This window comes from Giraffa tippelskirchi, chromosome 5 (assembly GCF_054371585.1).
Source record: "Giraffa tippelskirchi isolate mGirTip1 chromosome 5, T2T-mGirTip1v1.2.pri, whole genome shotgun sequence".
NCBI lineage: Eukaryota > Metazoa > Chordata > Mammalia > Artiodactyla > Giraffidae > Giraffa > Giraffa tippelskirchi.
The window spans coordinates 24,703,379-24,721,312 of record NC_137279.1 but is presented as its reverse complement, the minus strand read 5'-3'; the positions used below and the strand labels follow the sequence as shown (position 1 = coordinate 24,721,312).

The 17,934-nt window shown below is 37.9% G+C and overlaps 1 protein-coding gene, 1 long non-coding RNA gene and 1 pseudogene across 5 annotated transcripts; 2 read left to right on the top strand and 1 right to left on the bottom strand.

The window, feature by feature from the left end:
• Window positions 1-444: 444 nt before the first annotated feature.
• CENPL (centromere protein L) lies at window positions 445-17,934 on the bottom strand. 4 transcript variants are annotated; one of them, XM_081493758.1, is made up of 6 exons: window positions 17,820-17,934; window positions 13,200-13,216; window positions 10,873-11,049; window positions 6,211-6,462; window positions 2,305-2,847; window positions 445-1,099 (listed from the first exon to the last, which is right to left on the bottom strand). In XM_081493758.1, the coding sequence occupies exons 3-6, from the start codon at window positions 11,044-11,046 to the stop codon at window positions 1,028-1,030; spliced, it is 1,041 nt and encodes a 346-aa protein (XP_081349884.1). In that variant the 5' UTR covers window positions 11,047-11,049; window positions 13,200-13,216; window positions 17,820-17,934; the 3' UTR covers window positions 445-1,027. The 4 variants fall into 4 exon arrangements, with proteins under 4 accessions (XP_081349884.1, XP_081349883.1, XP_081349882.1 ...); XM_081493757.1 differs by lacking the exon at window positions 13,200-13,216 and having other exon boundaries at window positions 17,472-17,934; XM_081493756.1 differs by lacking the exon at window positions 13,200-13,216.
• Window positions 824-6,654, top strand: LOC145507346 (uncharacterized). The gene is made up of 2 exons (XR_014054787.1): window positions 824-1,081; window positions 6,184-6,654. It is a non-coding gene; the product is annotated as an uncharacterized LOC145507346 (long non-coding RNA).
• On the top strand, window positions 7,409-8,910 carry LOC145507409 (small ribosomal subunit protein uS10 pseudogene; annotated as a pseudogene).

The window sequence follows — 17,934 nt, the reverse complement described above, 5'->3', positions numbered from 1 at the left end:
TTCCAGAAGTTAGTCTTTGTTTTTTAATGACAGCCTATTAAAGTTATTTTCTTTCCAAGAAGATTTTAAAAAACATTTTCTCTTAAGTTAAAACAAAATCTTCCTCTGCTCAGTGAGTAAAAAGAAGTTTCAGACATAACATCTTGTGCAAGTCTATGTTGCATGATTTTGCAGTTTTCATCTGTAAAATGGAAGAGGTTAAAATTAATTCACTTAATCTACAGATATTTAGTAAGCACTGTGCTAAAACAAAATTAAGGACATGAAAGTTACATAATATAATCCCTGCCCGCAGAAGAGACTCACAGCTGTCTTTCAACTCTCTGATTTGTATGATTCCACATAGTCATTGTGTAACCTTTATAGAGAAAAAACCCGTAACTTCCCATTCCTGGGACACTAATTAAAGGTTTGCCATCAAGACACTGATAAACAAACACAAGATTTTGTTTTAAAACTGAATATTTACTTCAACATTGCAATAAGAATTAAACAGTTAAAAACAGAAGCATATTAGTGGCTTAAAAAGGAGAGCAACTTTAGTTTCCTTTGGAGTGGATTTTGATTGCCAGTTGTCTACAGCAAAATGATGCTAGGAAAATGTCTGTAGAAGACAGAAAATCTCTCTGAATGCAAGTCTAAAATGCTTAAAAATAGGGATTAAAGGTTTTAAAGATGCAAACCAGAAATATTCAGTATTAGAGGTATTTGATTTGAACCCTAAGAAGTTTGGCATAATAAACATATATTTGTGAGGAAGATGGCCAACAAATTAACAACTCAGCATATTCTAGAACTAGAATCCCAGACGATCATGACTATTACACAGGCACCTGGCTATGGTTCATCCACAACCACCTTCTTTGTTCTTCTAGATCCTTCTTGGCTTTCATCTGGGTAACTCCAAGGCACTGTGAGGAAAACAGATGGATAGAAGCCGATTTCTCCTGTAGTCCCTCTCAGCATAGCAATTAGGTAGTCAGTGAGAAAAAGGTATTTAATCCATAACTTTAGTCCCCACAAGACCTCACTCAATTTGAAAAATCGCCAGTTCTGCCAAATACGCCAGCACTCCAATAAGGTATTTATGACACAAAATCTGGGGGAAAAAAAGACATTTAAATTAAAATACAATTAATTATAATAATGTAGTTTGATATTTGATAAATATTCCAGGCTTATTTTAAATTTCGTATCTATAAGCTAAGCTATGAATAGGAACCCATACTATTGTTATTCTAAGCCAAACAGACTACTTAATAAAGATGAATGACTTTAATAAATTTGCAACTATTAGTCAATGGTGCTTAGAAGGAATTAGATTAAGGTTCTTATTTATCCTGACTTCCACTGATTAGCCACCTACCTGCCTAAAGAGGGGGAGGTGGGGGAAGGGTATCTATGAACCCCTTGGACTTATATATCTCCACTTTCTAGAAAGAGTTTCATAGCTTCCTTCTCAAAGGTATGTACACGCGTGCTAAGTCGCTTCAGCCGTGTCCGATTCTTTGCGACCCAATGGACTGTAGTCCACCAGGCTCCTCTGTCCATGGGATTTTCCAGGCAAGAATACTGGAGTGGGTTGCCATGTCCTCCTCCAGAGGATCTTCCTGACCTAGTGATTGAACCCACGTCTCTTATGTCTCCTACTTTGGCAGGCGGGTTCTTTACCACTAGGGCCACCTCTCAAAAGTATACACGATGCAAACCAGAGGCAGAAACTTAGTTAACACATTAATTTCAAACTTCTGAGAGGCAGTACAGTGTTGCAGTTAAAAGTATATAAGCTTTTGAGTCAGAGGCCTGGGTTTAAATTTCAACTCCACTTAATAGCTGTTGATTCTGAGGGAGCCTACTTATCCTCTGTGCCACAATTTCCTCTTTACAACCTATGCAAGCAGGTTGTTGTAAAAAGTAAATGGGACAATATGTATAAAAATGCTTAATAATGCTTGGCACAGTTAGTGCTTGACAAATGTTAGCTATCATCATGGCATTATTTGAACCTAGGAACCACAATTACTGTCTTACATCATTAAGAGAGGTTCTTAAAATAGACCAGATAAAACAGGGCCACCCTCATATTCACAGATAGATATGAACACACTATATAAAATAGTTTGAAAATATACTTATTAGAATGTGAGCATATGGAAGTAAAATTTAAAAATATATAAAGACTTCATGAAATTGAATTGAGTATTCCAAAGCATTTCTTCAATGTGGAAAATATAATTAACCATGCATTCTGAAAACTATGCAAAAATAAGGAAAAATAACTTAACTAGATTTGTTCAAACTAACCTTTATTTTTCCATCAGTATGTGCTGAAGCTACAGATGTTGAAACACGAATCAATCTTGTGGCTGATAAATGAATTTTGAAATGCCTATGGAAATGTGAATACAGGCAGTCCATGAACAAGTCAACTTCCTCCTGGGTAACTTCCCCAGGTGTTTTGTGAACACTGTCCCATAAAGCGTTTGCATCTTCTGGATGTATGGCATAAGAAATGTCCAGACTGTGAGGGCTACAGGGTACAGACCAAAGAAATTCAGTAGTGGCCATATAATGGTCCATTTTGCATGCAGTCCACATAGCAGCCATCCAGGAAAGATTAAATGCACTGATTGCTAACGGACGGAAGTAACAGTCAAAAGTTTTCTGAAACCAGGTTCCAATTATAGCTGTATTAGTCTCTGCACCATTCGCAAGGAATAAGGGGAGACAGGTGAAATCTTCTGAAACAGTCTCCAGAATACTGTCTCCAAATATACAGCAGAACCAACCAGTCCACAACACTTTCCCTTCTTTGTGCTCAGATGGCAATTGAGATTTTGACAGAATCTATGAAGGAAAATCAAATAGGTTCATTAAATTCAAAAGTACATTTATTCTGGACTTTCCTGGTGGTCCAGTGGTTAAGAATCCGCCCACCAATGCACGGGACAGGGGTTGGATCCCTGGCCAGGGTAGATTTCACATGCCTTGGGGCAACTAATCCCATGAGCCACAACCACTGTATCTGTGCCCTAGAGCCCATGCTCTGCAACAAGAGAAGCCATAAAATGAGAAGCCCTCACACTACCTACTAGAGAATAACCCCAACTCGCCAAAACTGGAGAAAGCCCTCACATAGCAATAAAGATCCTTGTATAGCAACATACCCAAAAATAAATAAATAAAAAACAAAAGTACATTTACTCCTAAATTACATCTTCCCAGCATTAATTAATATAGTATATTTAAAAATAAGAAGATATGTTGAATTAACATTGCCTGCCAAAAACCATACAGAGAATAGTCTCCCTAATCATTATTAGGGTTTATTCAAGTTAATTGACCTTTCTCCTGATATTCTGACTAGGACAAGGTATATGGTAAGATCTTGGTGCAACCAAATGCAAAAAAAGGAATACCTTTTGGTATACCTTATTGGTATAATCAGGTACAGCATCCCGAAAAAAAAATCTCAACCTGAGAAGGGACTATAAAGTAAAAGGCCACCAGATCCAATGTGCTGGAATTTTCCACTGGGAAAGATGTCACTATTTCCTAAGGCAGCTCTATCAACTTAAAATACTCTTTCGTGTGTTAGGCTCCGTAGTTTCTAACCACTGGTCCTACTTTTTTCCTTACATGCATATAGATCAAATCTGATCTAATCTCTCTTCTACAGAAAAAGCCCTGCAAATATTTGACGGTCTCTATCATATGCTGCCAAGATCAGTATCTCCAGTTTTGCAACCATTCTTCCTATGACATACATTTAAGTTCTCACACTATTTGGACACACTTCTCTGAAATCCTTTGGCACAGGAGTCATTCATAAGTGAACATAATTACTTCAAAAACGTCTGATTACAGGACTGTTACCACCTTTAACCTATATTATACTCCTACTAATCTAACCTTAGATTGTAGTAGTTTTCTGGTTTTTAGTTGAAAGTGTTACATAAATTAGCCCTACATACTCATTTTCGTTGTTAATAAGTAAATCCCCCACCCCCCACAACTTATACTAAGGCAGTAAACTTATATCTACTAAAATTTTAATCTCTTTCAATTTGGCCCACTGTGCCAATCCATTCAGATCTTCCAGAATCTTGATTATACTTTCCAGTAGATTGACTAACCCCCTCAAAAGTCAAATCTGTAAATTATATAACAAACATACCTTTCAGATAGTTATACAAGTTTTAATTTAAGTTCAACCAGGACAAGGTGAAGATCACAGCCCTATATTATATCCCTTTAGAGACAATCATGTAAACAATTACTTTGACCATTCTCCTCCTTGTTCAAAAAGTTATGAGAGACTTTCAAATACTTTAAAGCCCAGATATAGTATGTCTATCATATTTTCATAATCTAAAAGTCCTGTAACTCTGTCAAGAAATAGATTTAATTTGAAAACTATTAGGATACTACACTAGGAATTCAAGAGGTCATTTCTATTTCTCACAAGAATATTTGCTTGCCCGATGACATGCAAACCATGTAACTTCTTAAGGCATCAACTGCTTTACTTGACAGAGACTGCTAATTATCTACCCAGTATCTATTTTTCCTTTCACAATAATAGAGAGATTTTACTTGGGCTGGCAAAATACCTACTAAAAAAAATTTCTAGTCTCCCTTCCAACTGGGATGTAAAGAGAAGTTATTGTTGGCTCTCAGCAAGTCTCATTCAAGATTTACTGAGTGGCAGGCAACCTGTCTGCCCTTCCCATCCTCCTCCTCCTTGCCTTGAACTTACACATAATATTTAGAACTCCAGGAGCCAATTTAGATTACAGTGAGACCATAATAAGCATGGAAGCCATGCACCAAGGATGACAGAGAAGACAGAAGGAGCTTAGATTATTATTAATTTCATGAAGCATTTATCAGCCTTGAAAAGCTTACCTCTAGACACTTTTTTGCAAGATAACTAAACCTCTATCATCTTTAATTCACTGTTATTTAGACTTTCTGTTATATGAAGCTGAACCTAATCCCAGTAATCCTGAAATCTTTGCCAATTCCATGATCTATACCAGGGGTCAGCAAACCTTTTCTGTAGAGGGTCAGACAGAAAGTAAATACTTTAGGCTTTGCAAGCCATATGGTCTCTGTAGCAACTACTCAACTCTGTTGTTGTAACACAAAAGCAGCCATAGACAATATGGAAACAAATGAAAGGGGATCTATTTTAAGAAAACATAACTTACAAAGCCAAGCAGCAGGCTATACGTGGGCTTCAGGTCATAGTTTGCTGACCCCTGATCGAACAAACAAAATTTCAGCTGTTTCAGAACTTATCAATGACTAAAATGAGTTAACTCAGCAGAAACAGAAGTAGCAGGCATAAATAATAAAATAAATCTGGTTTATCAATAAAACAAATGATAGTCATACTACTTTTATACACTACATATAGGAAGGAATATAAAGTGTTACATTTCTAAGAGTAATATGGTATGATATATCTACTTCTAGGATTTTAATCCCAGTAAAAACCATAGAAATATACAGATAAATTTACAAAAATGCAAAATTTACATTTAGTTACTCAAAATGACATGATTTAACTAGTTACAGTGCAGATTATTAGTTTAAAAAAAAAAGCCATAATCATATCGCAAAAGTATGGATAATATGATCACAATTTTAATAGGTACAGATAGCCAAACAAACGTATCTAGGTTCATGATGGAGTCTGCAGTTTTCTTACAATGTCTTTTGCCTAGCTTTGGTATTAGGGTGATCCTGGCCCTCCCCTTAGAAAGTATTCCCTCTGCTTCTAGCCTCTGAAAAAGCTTGTAGGAAACTGGTATAACCTTTTCTCTAAATGTTGGGTGGAATTCACCAGTGAACCCATCCAGACCTGTTGCTTTCTGTTTTGGAAGGTTATTAATTATTGACTCCATTTCTTTACTAGGCCTAGGTCTACTCAGATTGTCTATTGCCAAACAGATGTATACCAAAATGTTATACAGTAGTTTTTAACTTTGTTTGTACTTAAATATTTAAGTTTTCTTAAAAGAAACATGATTATATTGTAAAAGGAAAAATCTAATTGCTATAATTTGATCAAACAAGATATAACATAGGTTATAAATCACACACTTAAGAATTTTACAAATAGTAAGAATATAGTACAATTTCTAAATTAAAACAATGCACATTCGTTTCTCCTAGGAAGCAAGTACGGCTTTCACGATATACCTGGACAAGAAATGCTTCAGGATCTCTTGGTGTTCCTTTCACTCCCACGAGAGTAGAGAAAATCACTTTGATGTTGAAGTCGTCTCCCACTTCCACAGCAAGTCCTTTCTGCTTTTCAGCAGCAATAAATGCATTCAGAAGTTTAGAGTACTCTTTGAAATTAGTATAGGAGAATTTATATAATGGAGTTAAACTATATAAAGTCCACTGTTTATGCAGAAGGAATGCAAACTTTTGAGGATCAACATTTTCCTAAAAAAAATCAAGACAAAAGAAGTCAGACAATAAGGAAACATTAGGGGCTTCTCTGGTGGCCCAGTGGCTGAGAATCTGCCTTGCAATACAGTGGACACCAGTTCAGTCTGGGAAGATTCCACATGCCACAGAGCAACTAAGCCCCTGTGCTAGTGCAGTCATAAATAAATAAATAAAATAAAAAAAGAACTTGGAAACTAAGAATTTAATCACAGTATTTTAAGTATTTAATATAGATCTGTTACTGGGTACCTGATCTTTGCATTCCAGTCAAACTGAGTTTGTAGGACTCTTTGAAGATCTTTGAACAGACTTTTGCATCTGCTGTGCCTTCCCTTTTTGATGTTCTTCCCAGAGTGTTTACAGGACATGGCCCTTTCCTTTCTTCAGGTCTCTGCCCGAATGTCACTCAAGAGGGACCCTATCTAAAGCAGCACCTGCATCCATTCCAACTTTGTCACTATGAATCTCCTTAACATGTTTTTTTTTTTCCACAGCATTTATTATTATCTGACATTATGTACTTGTCGTGATTTTTGGAATCACAGGTACCATCAAAAACAAAATAGTTCATTTGTACTGGCCCTATGGCATTGTCAAGGGTCTTCATATACACCCCCATATAAGCTCCTAGTTTTATCCTGAATTGAAATTTTCTATAGAATCCATACTTCCTGATATAGTCTCACAGTTCCACCTCTCTTTTAGAACTTTCACCACAGCTGTCCACTTGACAAAAATATGTGTCCTGACTGAAGTACTCATGGAAAAGTTATAAAACTTTTTTCTTATTACTATCAAAATATTTGCAGCAAAAAAGGTTGGGGGGAGATTCCCTGGCAGTCCAGGGGTTAGGACTTGGTGCTTTCACTGCAGGGGCCCAGGTTCAAACTCTGGTTAGGGAACTACGATCCCACAAGCCCATTGGTGCAACCAAAAAAAGATGTGGTAAAATTATTTGTATCACATAGAGAAAAGGAAACACTGAACTGGACATTCCATTCTTGAATTTATATACAATCTCTGTTTTCTGGTTAAAAGCTATCACTTTCATTACCAGGACTAGGAATTTTTAAGGAAGTTTTCATAAAGAAGCAAAATTTTCCCATATCCCAAAAGATACTAGACCTACAACAGAGAAAAGAAAACAAAGTTATAAGGAAGGTGTGGGTGACTGATTGGTCAGACTTCTTGCTAAGTGACTCAGAAGCATCCATCAAACTTGTATTCACTAGGGCTTTATTTCATGCTTCAACAAAATTACAAATTATGAATGTTACATACAAGGTTTAGGGTTTTTTAATGAATGATCAAAAGAGCATATTGCCACTAGACAAATCTGGGACAATATAAACACCAAAATAATTTAGTAAGGAATTAGAAAAATTAAAAAAAAACCAAACAGGAATTCACATGAATGAAATCAGAATACTCCCTAACAGTATACACAAAAATAAACTCAAAATGGATTAAAGACCTAAATGTAAGACCAATGACAAAGGAGAAAACACAGCAAGAACTCTCTGACATAACACATCAAGATCTTTTTTGATCCACCTCCTGCAATAATTAAAACAAAAACAAAAATAAACAAATGGGACCTAATTAAACTTAAAAAGCTTTTGCATAGCAAAGAAAACCACAAGTGAGACAAAAAGACAACCCTCAGAACAGGAGAAAATATTTGCAAACAAAGCAACTACATGGGATTAATCTCCAAAATATACAAACAGTTCATGAAGCTCAATATTAAAATAAAAAAACAATCCAATCAAAAAAAATGGGCAGAAGACCTAAATAGACATTTCTCCAAAGAAGATATACAGATGGCCAAGAGACACATGAAAAGATGCTTAATATCACTAATTATTAGAGAAATGCAGAACAAAACTACAATGAGGTATCACCTCACACTGGTCAGAATAGCCGTCATCAAAAAAATCTCTAAGTATTAAATGTTGACTCTTTGAAGAAGACACGGTTGCCACTGCAGCAGAGCCCATGTCACCTGCCCCTGCTCATGATTCACCACTGTTCGCTCCTGTGGACGAACAAGTTGGTCAGGAAGCCGCACCACAGCCACGGCCTTTAAAGGCACCAGCAAGATTCCTATGGAGCCAGAGGTGGCCATTCACTGAATTAGGATTACCCTCACCAGTTGCAGCCTGAAGTCTCTAGAAAAGGAATGTGCCTACCTGATCAGAGGTGTGAAGGAAAAGAATGTCAAAGTGAAAGAACCTCTTCAGATGCCTACCAAGACTCTGAGAATAACTACAAGGAAAACTCCTTGTGGTGAAGGTTCTAAGACTTGGGATCAATTTCAGATGAGGATCCACAAGCGACTCATTGATCTGCACAGTCCCTGTGAGACTGTCAAGCAGATCACTTCCATCAGTACTGAACCTTGCAAGAGTCGAGGTGGAAGTCACCACTGCTGATGCCTAAATCAAACTTTTTAATAAACTGATAATCAGTTGTTAAAAATAAATAAATAAATAAATGCTGGAGAGGGTGTGGAGAAAGGGGAACCCTCTTGCATTGTTGGTGGGAATGTAAATTGATATAACCACTATACAGAACAGTATGGAGATTCCTTAAAAAAACTAAAAACAGAACTACCATATGACCCAGCAATCCCATTCCTGGGCATATATCCTGAGAAAACCATACTTCAGAAAGACCCAATGTTCACTGCAGCACAGTTTACAATAGTCAGGACGTGGAAGCAAGCTAAATGTCCACTGACAAATGAATTAAGATATAGTACATATATACAATGGAATATTATTCAGCCATAAAAAAGAATGAAATCAGGTCATCTGTAGAGACATGGATGGACCTAGCATCTGTCATACAGACTGAAGTAAATCAGAAGGAAAAAAATAAATATCATATATTAACCAATGTATGTGGAATCTAGAAAAATGGTACAGATGCTATATGCAGGGCAGGAACAGAGATGCAGATGTAGGGAAAGGACATGTGGACATGGCGGGGAGAGGGAGCTGGGATGAACTGGGCGACTGGGACTGACATATGTGCACTACCATGTATAAAAGAGATACCTAGTGGAAACCTACTGTGTAGCACAGGGAGCTCAGCTCAGTGCTCTGTTGTGACCTAGATGGGTGGGATGGGGTAAGGAGAGGTCCAAGAGGGAGTGGAGAGATATATATACACACACACACATAGCTGATTCACTTTGTTGTACAGCAGAAACTAACAACATTGTAAAGCAATTATACCCCAATAAAAAAATAAATTTAAAATAATAAATAAACAAGATTTAATGAATCCATACTGATAAATGGATAAATAAATGGAATAGAAATGAGACGGGCCTAAAACACAATACCAAAAGCTAGCTGGAAAATTCGGAGCAAATAGAGATGGAAAGCCATTATTTTGCAACCGTCATGATAAAGATGGAATTAGGCAACTCTACTCAATGCTCTGTGGAGACCTAAATGGGAAGGAAATCCAAAAAAGAGGGGACATATGTATACATATAGCTGATTCACTTTGCTGTACAACAGAAACTAACACAATGTTGTAAAGCAACTTTATACTCAATTTATACTCCAATAAATACTAATTTTAAAAAGATAACCAATAAGACTGAAAAAATTAAAACATAAATAAAACTTAAATAAATAATTTTTAAAAATAGGATCAGGCAAAAAACATCAGTGGATAAGGGATGTTAAGTTTAAGGTGAAATTTTGACAAAGCACAAGGTATATGTATTATCTTAAAGGGTCTCCCCACAGACTGCTTATTAGTTGCAGGGGGAATAAAACAGTAATTTGGGGGCAACACTTTCTAACAGTGTGATCAAAATTAACATCACCTATGTGCTATCAGGTGTTATTCCCCCAAAAAGGACACAGCAGCACCTATACAATATTCCAGTTAGCGATACATAACTTCAGTCTAATCTTGAGAAAACATCAGACAAATACAATATTTCTCATTTTGTATTGCTTCCCTGGCAGCGCAGACGGTAAAGAATCCGCCTACAATGCGGGAGACCTGGGTTTGATCCCTGGGTTGGGAAGATCCCCTGGAGGAGGGCCTGGCAATCCACTCCAGTACCCAATATAAAATGAGGGACATTCTATTTAAAAATGGAAGAGGAGGAAACATATTCTTCAAAACTGTCAATGTCATAAAAACAAAATATTGTGGAAACATTCCAAATTAAAGGAAGTTAAAAAACATATGGCACTCATAGTACAAATAATTGTTTTAACTATTTCTCATTTATTACTTGAGGGAGTAAGAAGATACTGAAAGTATCTTTTAGTAACAAATATTTATAATATATATAATAAATAGTAACAAAAATTTAAATGTTTGGTTCACATTCTCAGTTACTGGTAACACGAAGGAACACAAAAAACATACCTGCAGTTGTGAACACTGGGGGATTTTCCTTCGTGGTGGAGTTGGGATAAATGAAGTCTGCTTCCTGACTGATTCTAATCGTTTCTGCAGAGGGGTGGCGCCTATAAAAGAATCTTTAAACCTTGAGGAAGCATCTTGTCTAGGAGTCAATTCTGGTGCATCATAAGAATCCATGGTCTGCATAAAAAGAAATAAAACCAGAATTCCAAACACTAAGAAGTTAATTCATGCTCGTAGTTTCACTGATTCTTCTCCCTACTGTAAAGGGATTCTTTCTCCCTCCTTCCCTCTCTCTGCCTCAAGTTTTGACTTTCTAACCAAGTCTTGTATTTCTCATTGGCTAACAGGCTATCTTCATGAACATCTTATACCTGATAAGATGGCATCTGATACCTCAAACACAGCATGTTCAAAACTAAATTCAGCTCCTTCCATTCTCCTTCTAAAAGCTAGCTGGTCCATTTTCAAATTCCTATCAACTTTCTAAGTTAATTTAAATTTGTTTAAGTAGTCTCCGACTTCTACTTTTTAACACACAGTCATAAAGCATATTCTTTTGCATTTTTTCTTTCTCAGTTTCCCCATTCATTCCCAAAGCTACTTCCTTAACTGGGTCTTATTACCACAACCGAGCGTTCCATATCTGAGGGCCATCCATTTTTCAGAAATGGCACTTTTAAAATAATGAAAAAACAAAAACAAAACAAACAGAAAGAAATGACACTTTCTTATTAGTCACCTGTACAAACACTTTACAGTGGTGAGAGAAATTCTCTTCTGCTGGGTACTCTTTAATTCATAATTCAGCTTGTTCTTACCATTCTCCTAGACATAAACACATTTTCATCTTCATGTGTCTGCCTATCAACTATATTCCCTATCTCAGGTATTCTTTTTCCATTCCATCTCCACTAAGACTATGTTTGAATTGAATCCCCTTTCAAACAGCATGGTTTTGTTAACCATTTTCCCCCCAGAAGTCCTATGTTACACACTTCTGTCTGTGTCTGTATCAGTGGCTCATTCCTGGAACCAGTGTACATGTGTGTATAGAATGAGGTCTCAGGGGTAAATATTTTGAAAAAGCCCCAAAGCCCTCTAGACGAGTCTAACAAAATCACTCAAGAATATTCTACAAAGTCTTTGGAGATGAATAATACACCAGCCCATCCCCAGTGGCTCAGTGGTTAAGAATCCATTTGCCAAAGCAGGAGACACAGGTTTGATCCCTGGATCAGGAAGATCCCTTGGACAAGGAATGGCAACCCACTCCAGTACTCTTCCCTGGGAAATCCCATGGACAGAGAAGCCTGGTGGGCTACAGTCCTTGGGGTCACAGTGAGTCAGACACGACTTAGCGACTAAACCAGCCCATATAGCTCTTTGATCACCTAGTCTATACCACTAATTTTGGCCCAAATTCATTTACTTCCTTGTACTATTTTTCTGGTGTGCATTTCCTCTTTTCCCGGTAAGATTAAACTATTTTGAAACTGTGCTCTTTATATTTCTCTTGTATAATTACCCTGCTATAATACTGAATACTTTTTTGTTAAGGAAGTATTGGTTTAATTGAACAGAATTATTTCATAGAATCCCGAAATTGAAAGGAGTTATGATTTAAAAGTTATAAAAATTATTCCCAAGTACTGGCACAGTTGCACGTCCCTGGCGACTAGTGGTAAAGAATCCACCTGCTAATGCAAGGGATGAGGGTCAGGAAAATCCCATGAAGGAGGGCACAGCACCCTACTCCAGTATTCTTGTCTGGATAATCCTATAGAGCCTGGCGTCCTACAGTCCATGGGGCCACAAGAGTTGGACTCTTAGCAAATAAACTACAATTGGCGTGGTTACCCTTTAAAAAATTTTTATTACTATATTTAAATTTCATCAGGTCAAAATACGACACACTCCATACACAAAACTCCATACATAAATTAAATACATAGTTCTCAAAGCTAAGATAATGCCCAGAGGAAGATCATATACCATACAATTTAAATAGCAGCCACTGTAAAGCAGTCTAGCTTTAAATTCGTACAGAATTTTCTATTCAAAAGGGAATTTCAATCAATATCACTTACAGAGAATATTTTCTTTTTCAAATTTGTTTTTTGGAATAATTGCTAACATTTACTGAGTATTCATCATGTGCCAGGTACTTTTCTAAACCCTTTAACAATCCTATGAAGTGAGTTATTATATTCCCAGCTGACAGATGGAAAGACAAAGAAACTAAGTAACTTGCCAAAGTCATGCAGTTAAAGATGCAAAAGCCAGAATTTAAATACAGACAGTCTTAACACCAGAGTAGGTGCTCTTACCTCCTTGTTTCATGCTGCTTTTCAGTAGGCATCAATTTCAAGACAAAAAAAGCCTGACTAAATTTGACGCCTTTTAAAAGAGAAATGCTATAAATTTCAAAAAAACATTAAAGTCTATCTAGGTGAGAGAAAACTGGAGATACCAAGGGAATGTTTCACATAAGGATGGGTATGATAAAGGACAGAAACAGCAAGGACCTAACAGAAGCAGAAGAGATTAAGACGTGGTGGCAAGAAAACACAGAAGAACTATACAAAAAAGGTCTTAATGATCCCAGATAACCGCAATGGTGTGGTCACTCACCAAGAGCCCAGACAGCCTGGAGTGTGAAGTCATGTGGGCCTTAGGAAGCATTACCACAAACAAAGCTAGAGGAGGTGATGGAATTCCAGCTGAGCTATTTCAAATTCTTAAAAATGATGCTTTTACAGTGCTGCACTCAATATGTCAGCTAATTTGGAAAACTCAGCAGTGGCCACAGGACTGGAAAACGTCAGTCTTCATTCCAGTTCTAAAGAAGGGCAATGCCAAAGAATGCTCAAACTACTGTACCATTGCGCTCATTTCACATGCCAGTAAGATGATGTCAAAATCCTTCAAGCTAGGTTTCAACAGTACATGAAGGCAGAGGAACAAGAGACCAAATTGCCAACATTCACTGGATCACAGAGAAAGCAAGGGAATTCCAGAAAAACATCTACTTCTGTATCACTGACTATGCTAAAGCCTTTGTGTGGATCACAACAAACTGTGGAAAATTCTTAAAAAGATGGGAACACGAGACCACCTTATCTGTCTCCTAAGAAACCTGTATGTGGGTCAAGAAGCAACAATTAGAACAAGACATGGAACAAAGGTCAGGTTCAAAATCGGGAAAGGAGTACAACAAGGCTGTATATTGTCACCCTGCTTATTTAAATTCTATGCAGAGTACATCAAGGAAAATGCCAGGCTGGATGAATCCCAAGCTGGAATCAAGATTACCTGGAGAAATATCAACAGTCTCAGATATGCAGATGATACTACTCTAATGGCAAAAAGTGAAAGGGAACTAAAAAGTCTCTTGATGAGGATGAAAGAGCAGAGTGAAAAGAGCTGGCTTAAAACTCAACATTCAAAAAACTAAGATCATGGTGTCTGGTCCCATCACTTCATGGCAAACAGAAGGGTAAAAAGTGAAAGCAGTGACAGATTTCTTGGACTCCAAAACCATTGCGGACAGTGACTGCAAACACGAAATTAAAAGACACTTGCTCTTTGGACGGAGTGTATTAAACCTAGACAGTGTATTAAAAAGCAGAGACATCACTTAGCCAACAGAAGTCCATATAGTGAAAGCTTTGCTTTTTTCAGTAGTAATGGACAGATGTGAGAGTTGGACCATAAAGAAAGCTAAGCGCCAAAGAACTGATGTTTTCGAACTGTGGTGCTGCAAGACTTTGAGAGTCCCTTGGACTGCCGGGAGATCAAAAGGGTCAACCCTAAAGCAAATCAACCTTGAATATTCATTGGAAGGGCTGATACTGAAGCTGAAGCTCCAATATTTTGGCCACCTGATGCAAAGAGCCAACTCAGTGGGAAAGACCCCAATGCTGGGAAAGACTGAAGGCTAAAGGAGAAGGGGGCGGCAGAGGATGAGATGGTTAGATAGCATCACTGACACAATGGACATGAATCTGAGCAAATTCCAGGAGACAGTGAAGGGCAGAGGAGCCTGGCATGCTGTAGTCCACGGGGTGGCAGAGTCAGACATGACTTAGCAACTGAACAACAATCAAAGTGAGAGAAAGATTACTAGCTTAAAGGATTGGTTTTGAGAAAACATTTCCCTTGAGTATTTAATACTACAGTAATGTGAAATAGCCCAATCCATGCATTAAAGATCAGAAAATGATTTATATCTATTTTATTTTCTCATTCCATACTCAACAATGATTATTTTTGCCCTGCCTGATAATTAAAGAGGTTAAAAATATATCTTGATTCAATATTTTACTGTCCTAATATTCTTCCTTCCAACTATAAGGAAAGCAGTCCTTTTACTTGCTTTCTAAAGTCAATCCATCAACTGATATTCTTGATCTCCATATTCCTTCACATCCCCCTTAGGCACAATCTTCCATGTTTATTTCAAACCTCTATTATCTCTTATCTCTACTCCACAGGATTCTTTTCTTCCACTGCTGAGCATATTCTCATATTCCTAACACTAAACATTTTTTGTTTAAAATCTATTCATCTCATTCCTTTTGAGACCAATTTCCTGGAAATGTGGTATACAACTATTGCCTCCATTTACTAATAAACATTTTACTAGATATCTTCAGCAATCTCTTATGTATCTATCACTATAAAGATACTGCAATTTGAAGATTACCACTGCCCTTTGAAGACTGTCAACAATGTTTATGTGAAAATCATGGACAATTACTGGGTCATCAAGTTTGCTCATCCTTATTCCTCTAAACTTTCTGCTATCTTGTTCTTTTCAAACACTCAACTATTTCTCCTCCTTGTTTCTTATAGTTTCTTCTGATTCATTTGCTGACTCCTTTGCTTCCTCCAGTTACAACAGCTGGTGTCTCCCCAAACTCTGAAATCACTTGTTCTCCATAAGGAAACATTCATTCAATATATGACTCCTCTAGCCCCATACTTTTGCACCTGCATTTCCAATTTCCTGTAAAACAAGGAACTTCTGTGTCCTCGAACTCATTAAGTTCAAAGCTAAATAAACATTATTTCATGACCAATCTTTCCTCTCCAACTATCCTGTTTCTTGGTAACAATTCCAACTCTTCCTTCTCATTTTTCTCCCTGCCCATTAAAATACTCCTTAGTCATCTTTTACTCCTCACTCAAGTTTTACATCCAAATTACCATCAAATTCTGACATATTTCTTAAAAATATATTTATTAGCCCTCTCAAATCACCTTCAATTCCATTCTTAATTTTAGCCACTTATTCCCAACCCAAGCCCCTTTCCCCAACCCAAGACTAGTTTTTCTATAGACACCTCTTTTACCTTGTCATTACCTTGCTTGAGATCCCGTAACAATTCCCACACATCTAAATAAATTGAGTCAGAACACTCTGTCTGGGATTCAAGGCACTACCTTATCTGATCATAGTATCTGACCCTATTCCAGTTCACTCTTTACTGCTTTAGTTCTTACCCCAAGATCCATGGACAAACGGTCTTTCCAAAATCTAACAGCCCTCTAAGGTTGAATGCAAAATGTTTTATGCATGTGTAATTGGTAGAAGGGGGTAAAGAAAGGTCTTGAGAGGATGCTTTAAAAGGTTAAGAAACGCTGCCCTACACTCAAACACACATTCCCACCCTAGACTGCTCAGCATCCTCCTGCTCTCCCCTCCTGTCATGTTTGCCTCTACTCCTGACTTTTTTATTCAACCTACAGCCAATTAAGACTACTTCTCCACACCCATTTGTCTGACCAAATCCTAGAGGTTTCAAATCCTCAGAAGAAACTTCCAAGTATCTACAGAGCTAGCTCCCCATTCAATTCCTCTTCCACTTGCAATTAAGAACACACAATTACAACTTAGTTGTTTTTTCTGTGGTTAAGTCTGTGAAGAAATGGACCCTTACTTACATCACCTTTGTACCTTGCCACCAACACCTAAGTCCAGTCGCCCCAACACCAATGTATTACCAAATCCAAGCTCGTTCTGCTCACCACAAGACAGGTCAATGATTCAGAGATGAGGTGTTCAGGGAAGTCAATTTATTTTCCAACAAAGAAAATAAATTTTCTTTATTTTATGACTTTATTCGGAAAGCCAGTTGACCAAGAAGATGGTAGACTAACATCTCAAAATGACCATCTTATCTGGCGCCAGATGCCAGTTCTTTTATAGATAGAGATGGGAGGAGGTGAGGAAACATCAATCTTGAAAGTATCTCCTAGAAGAACAAGCCTTAGGCAGGGGATGTGCTCATTTCTTCCTTCCTGTCATCTACAGGCGGGCAGGGTTCTAAACCAAGGCACTTTAATAACAGGCAGAAGTGCAGAATTCTGAGGCAGGCCACTATGTATTATAATAACAAAAGCAACTAAAAGCAAGTCAAAGAAACAGTTTCAACAGAGTCAGAATTGGCTTTAGCCTGCGACAAATGCTTAGCCCAGAGCTAAGCAGGTCCTGTGAAACGCGCTTGAGCAGCCAAGTATTGAAAAGGTAACGACCACACGACACGGCAAAACACAAAGTTCACTGCTATGGCTGAGCCAATAACAAAGTATCTTACCAACAAAATGCCGTGATGACGCTGTCACCCATTCCTTTCACGAATCATTCTTCAAGCCGGGATCCAAAACTACACCGAAACTGAAATCCCTCGAAGTTAAAAAGCCGCCAAAATGACAGCAAAGAGAAAGTCCAGAGGAACCCCTGGCCCTCCCTAATTCCCTCTCGCTCCACCACAAGAAGCTTCAAGACTGACGCAAATGAGCCCAGCAAGAAGACGCCAGCCCAGCCCGGCACTTCAAGCCGGAAGGGATATATCCGCTGCCTCAACCACCAGCTCCGCGACCCTCGCTCATAAGGAGTCTGCTTCAGCCCGCGGTGGGAAAGGGCAAGGGACAGTGTGTCCCACCTCGCCCCTCTCCATTTGAGCCCTCAGGGGCCAACGCCAGCTCGGAAATCCCGCCTTTGAGAAGCGGCAACTTCGTGTTCAGCCGCCTCCTCCGTTTAAAATAGTTTCCCGACTC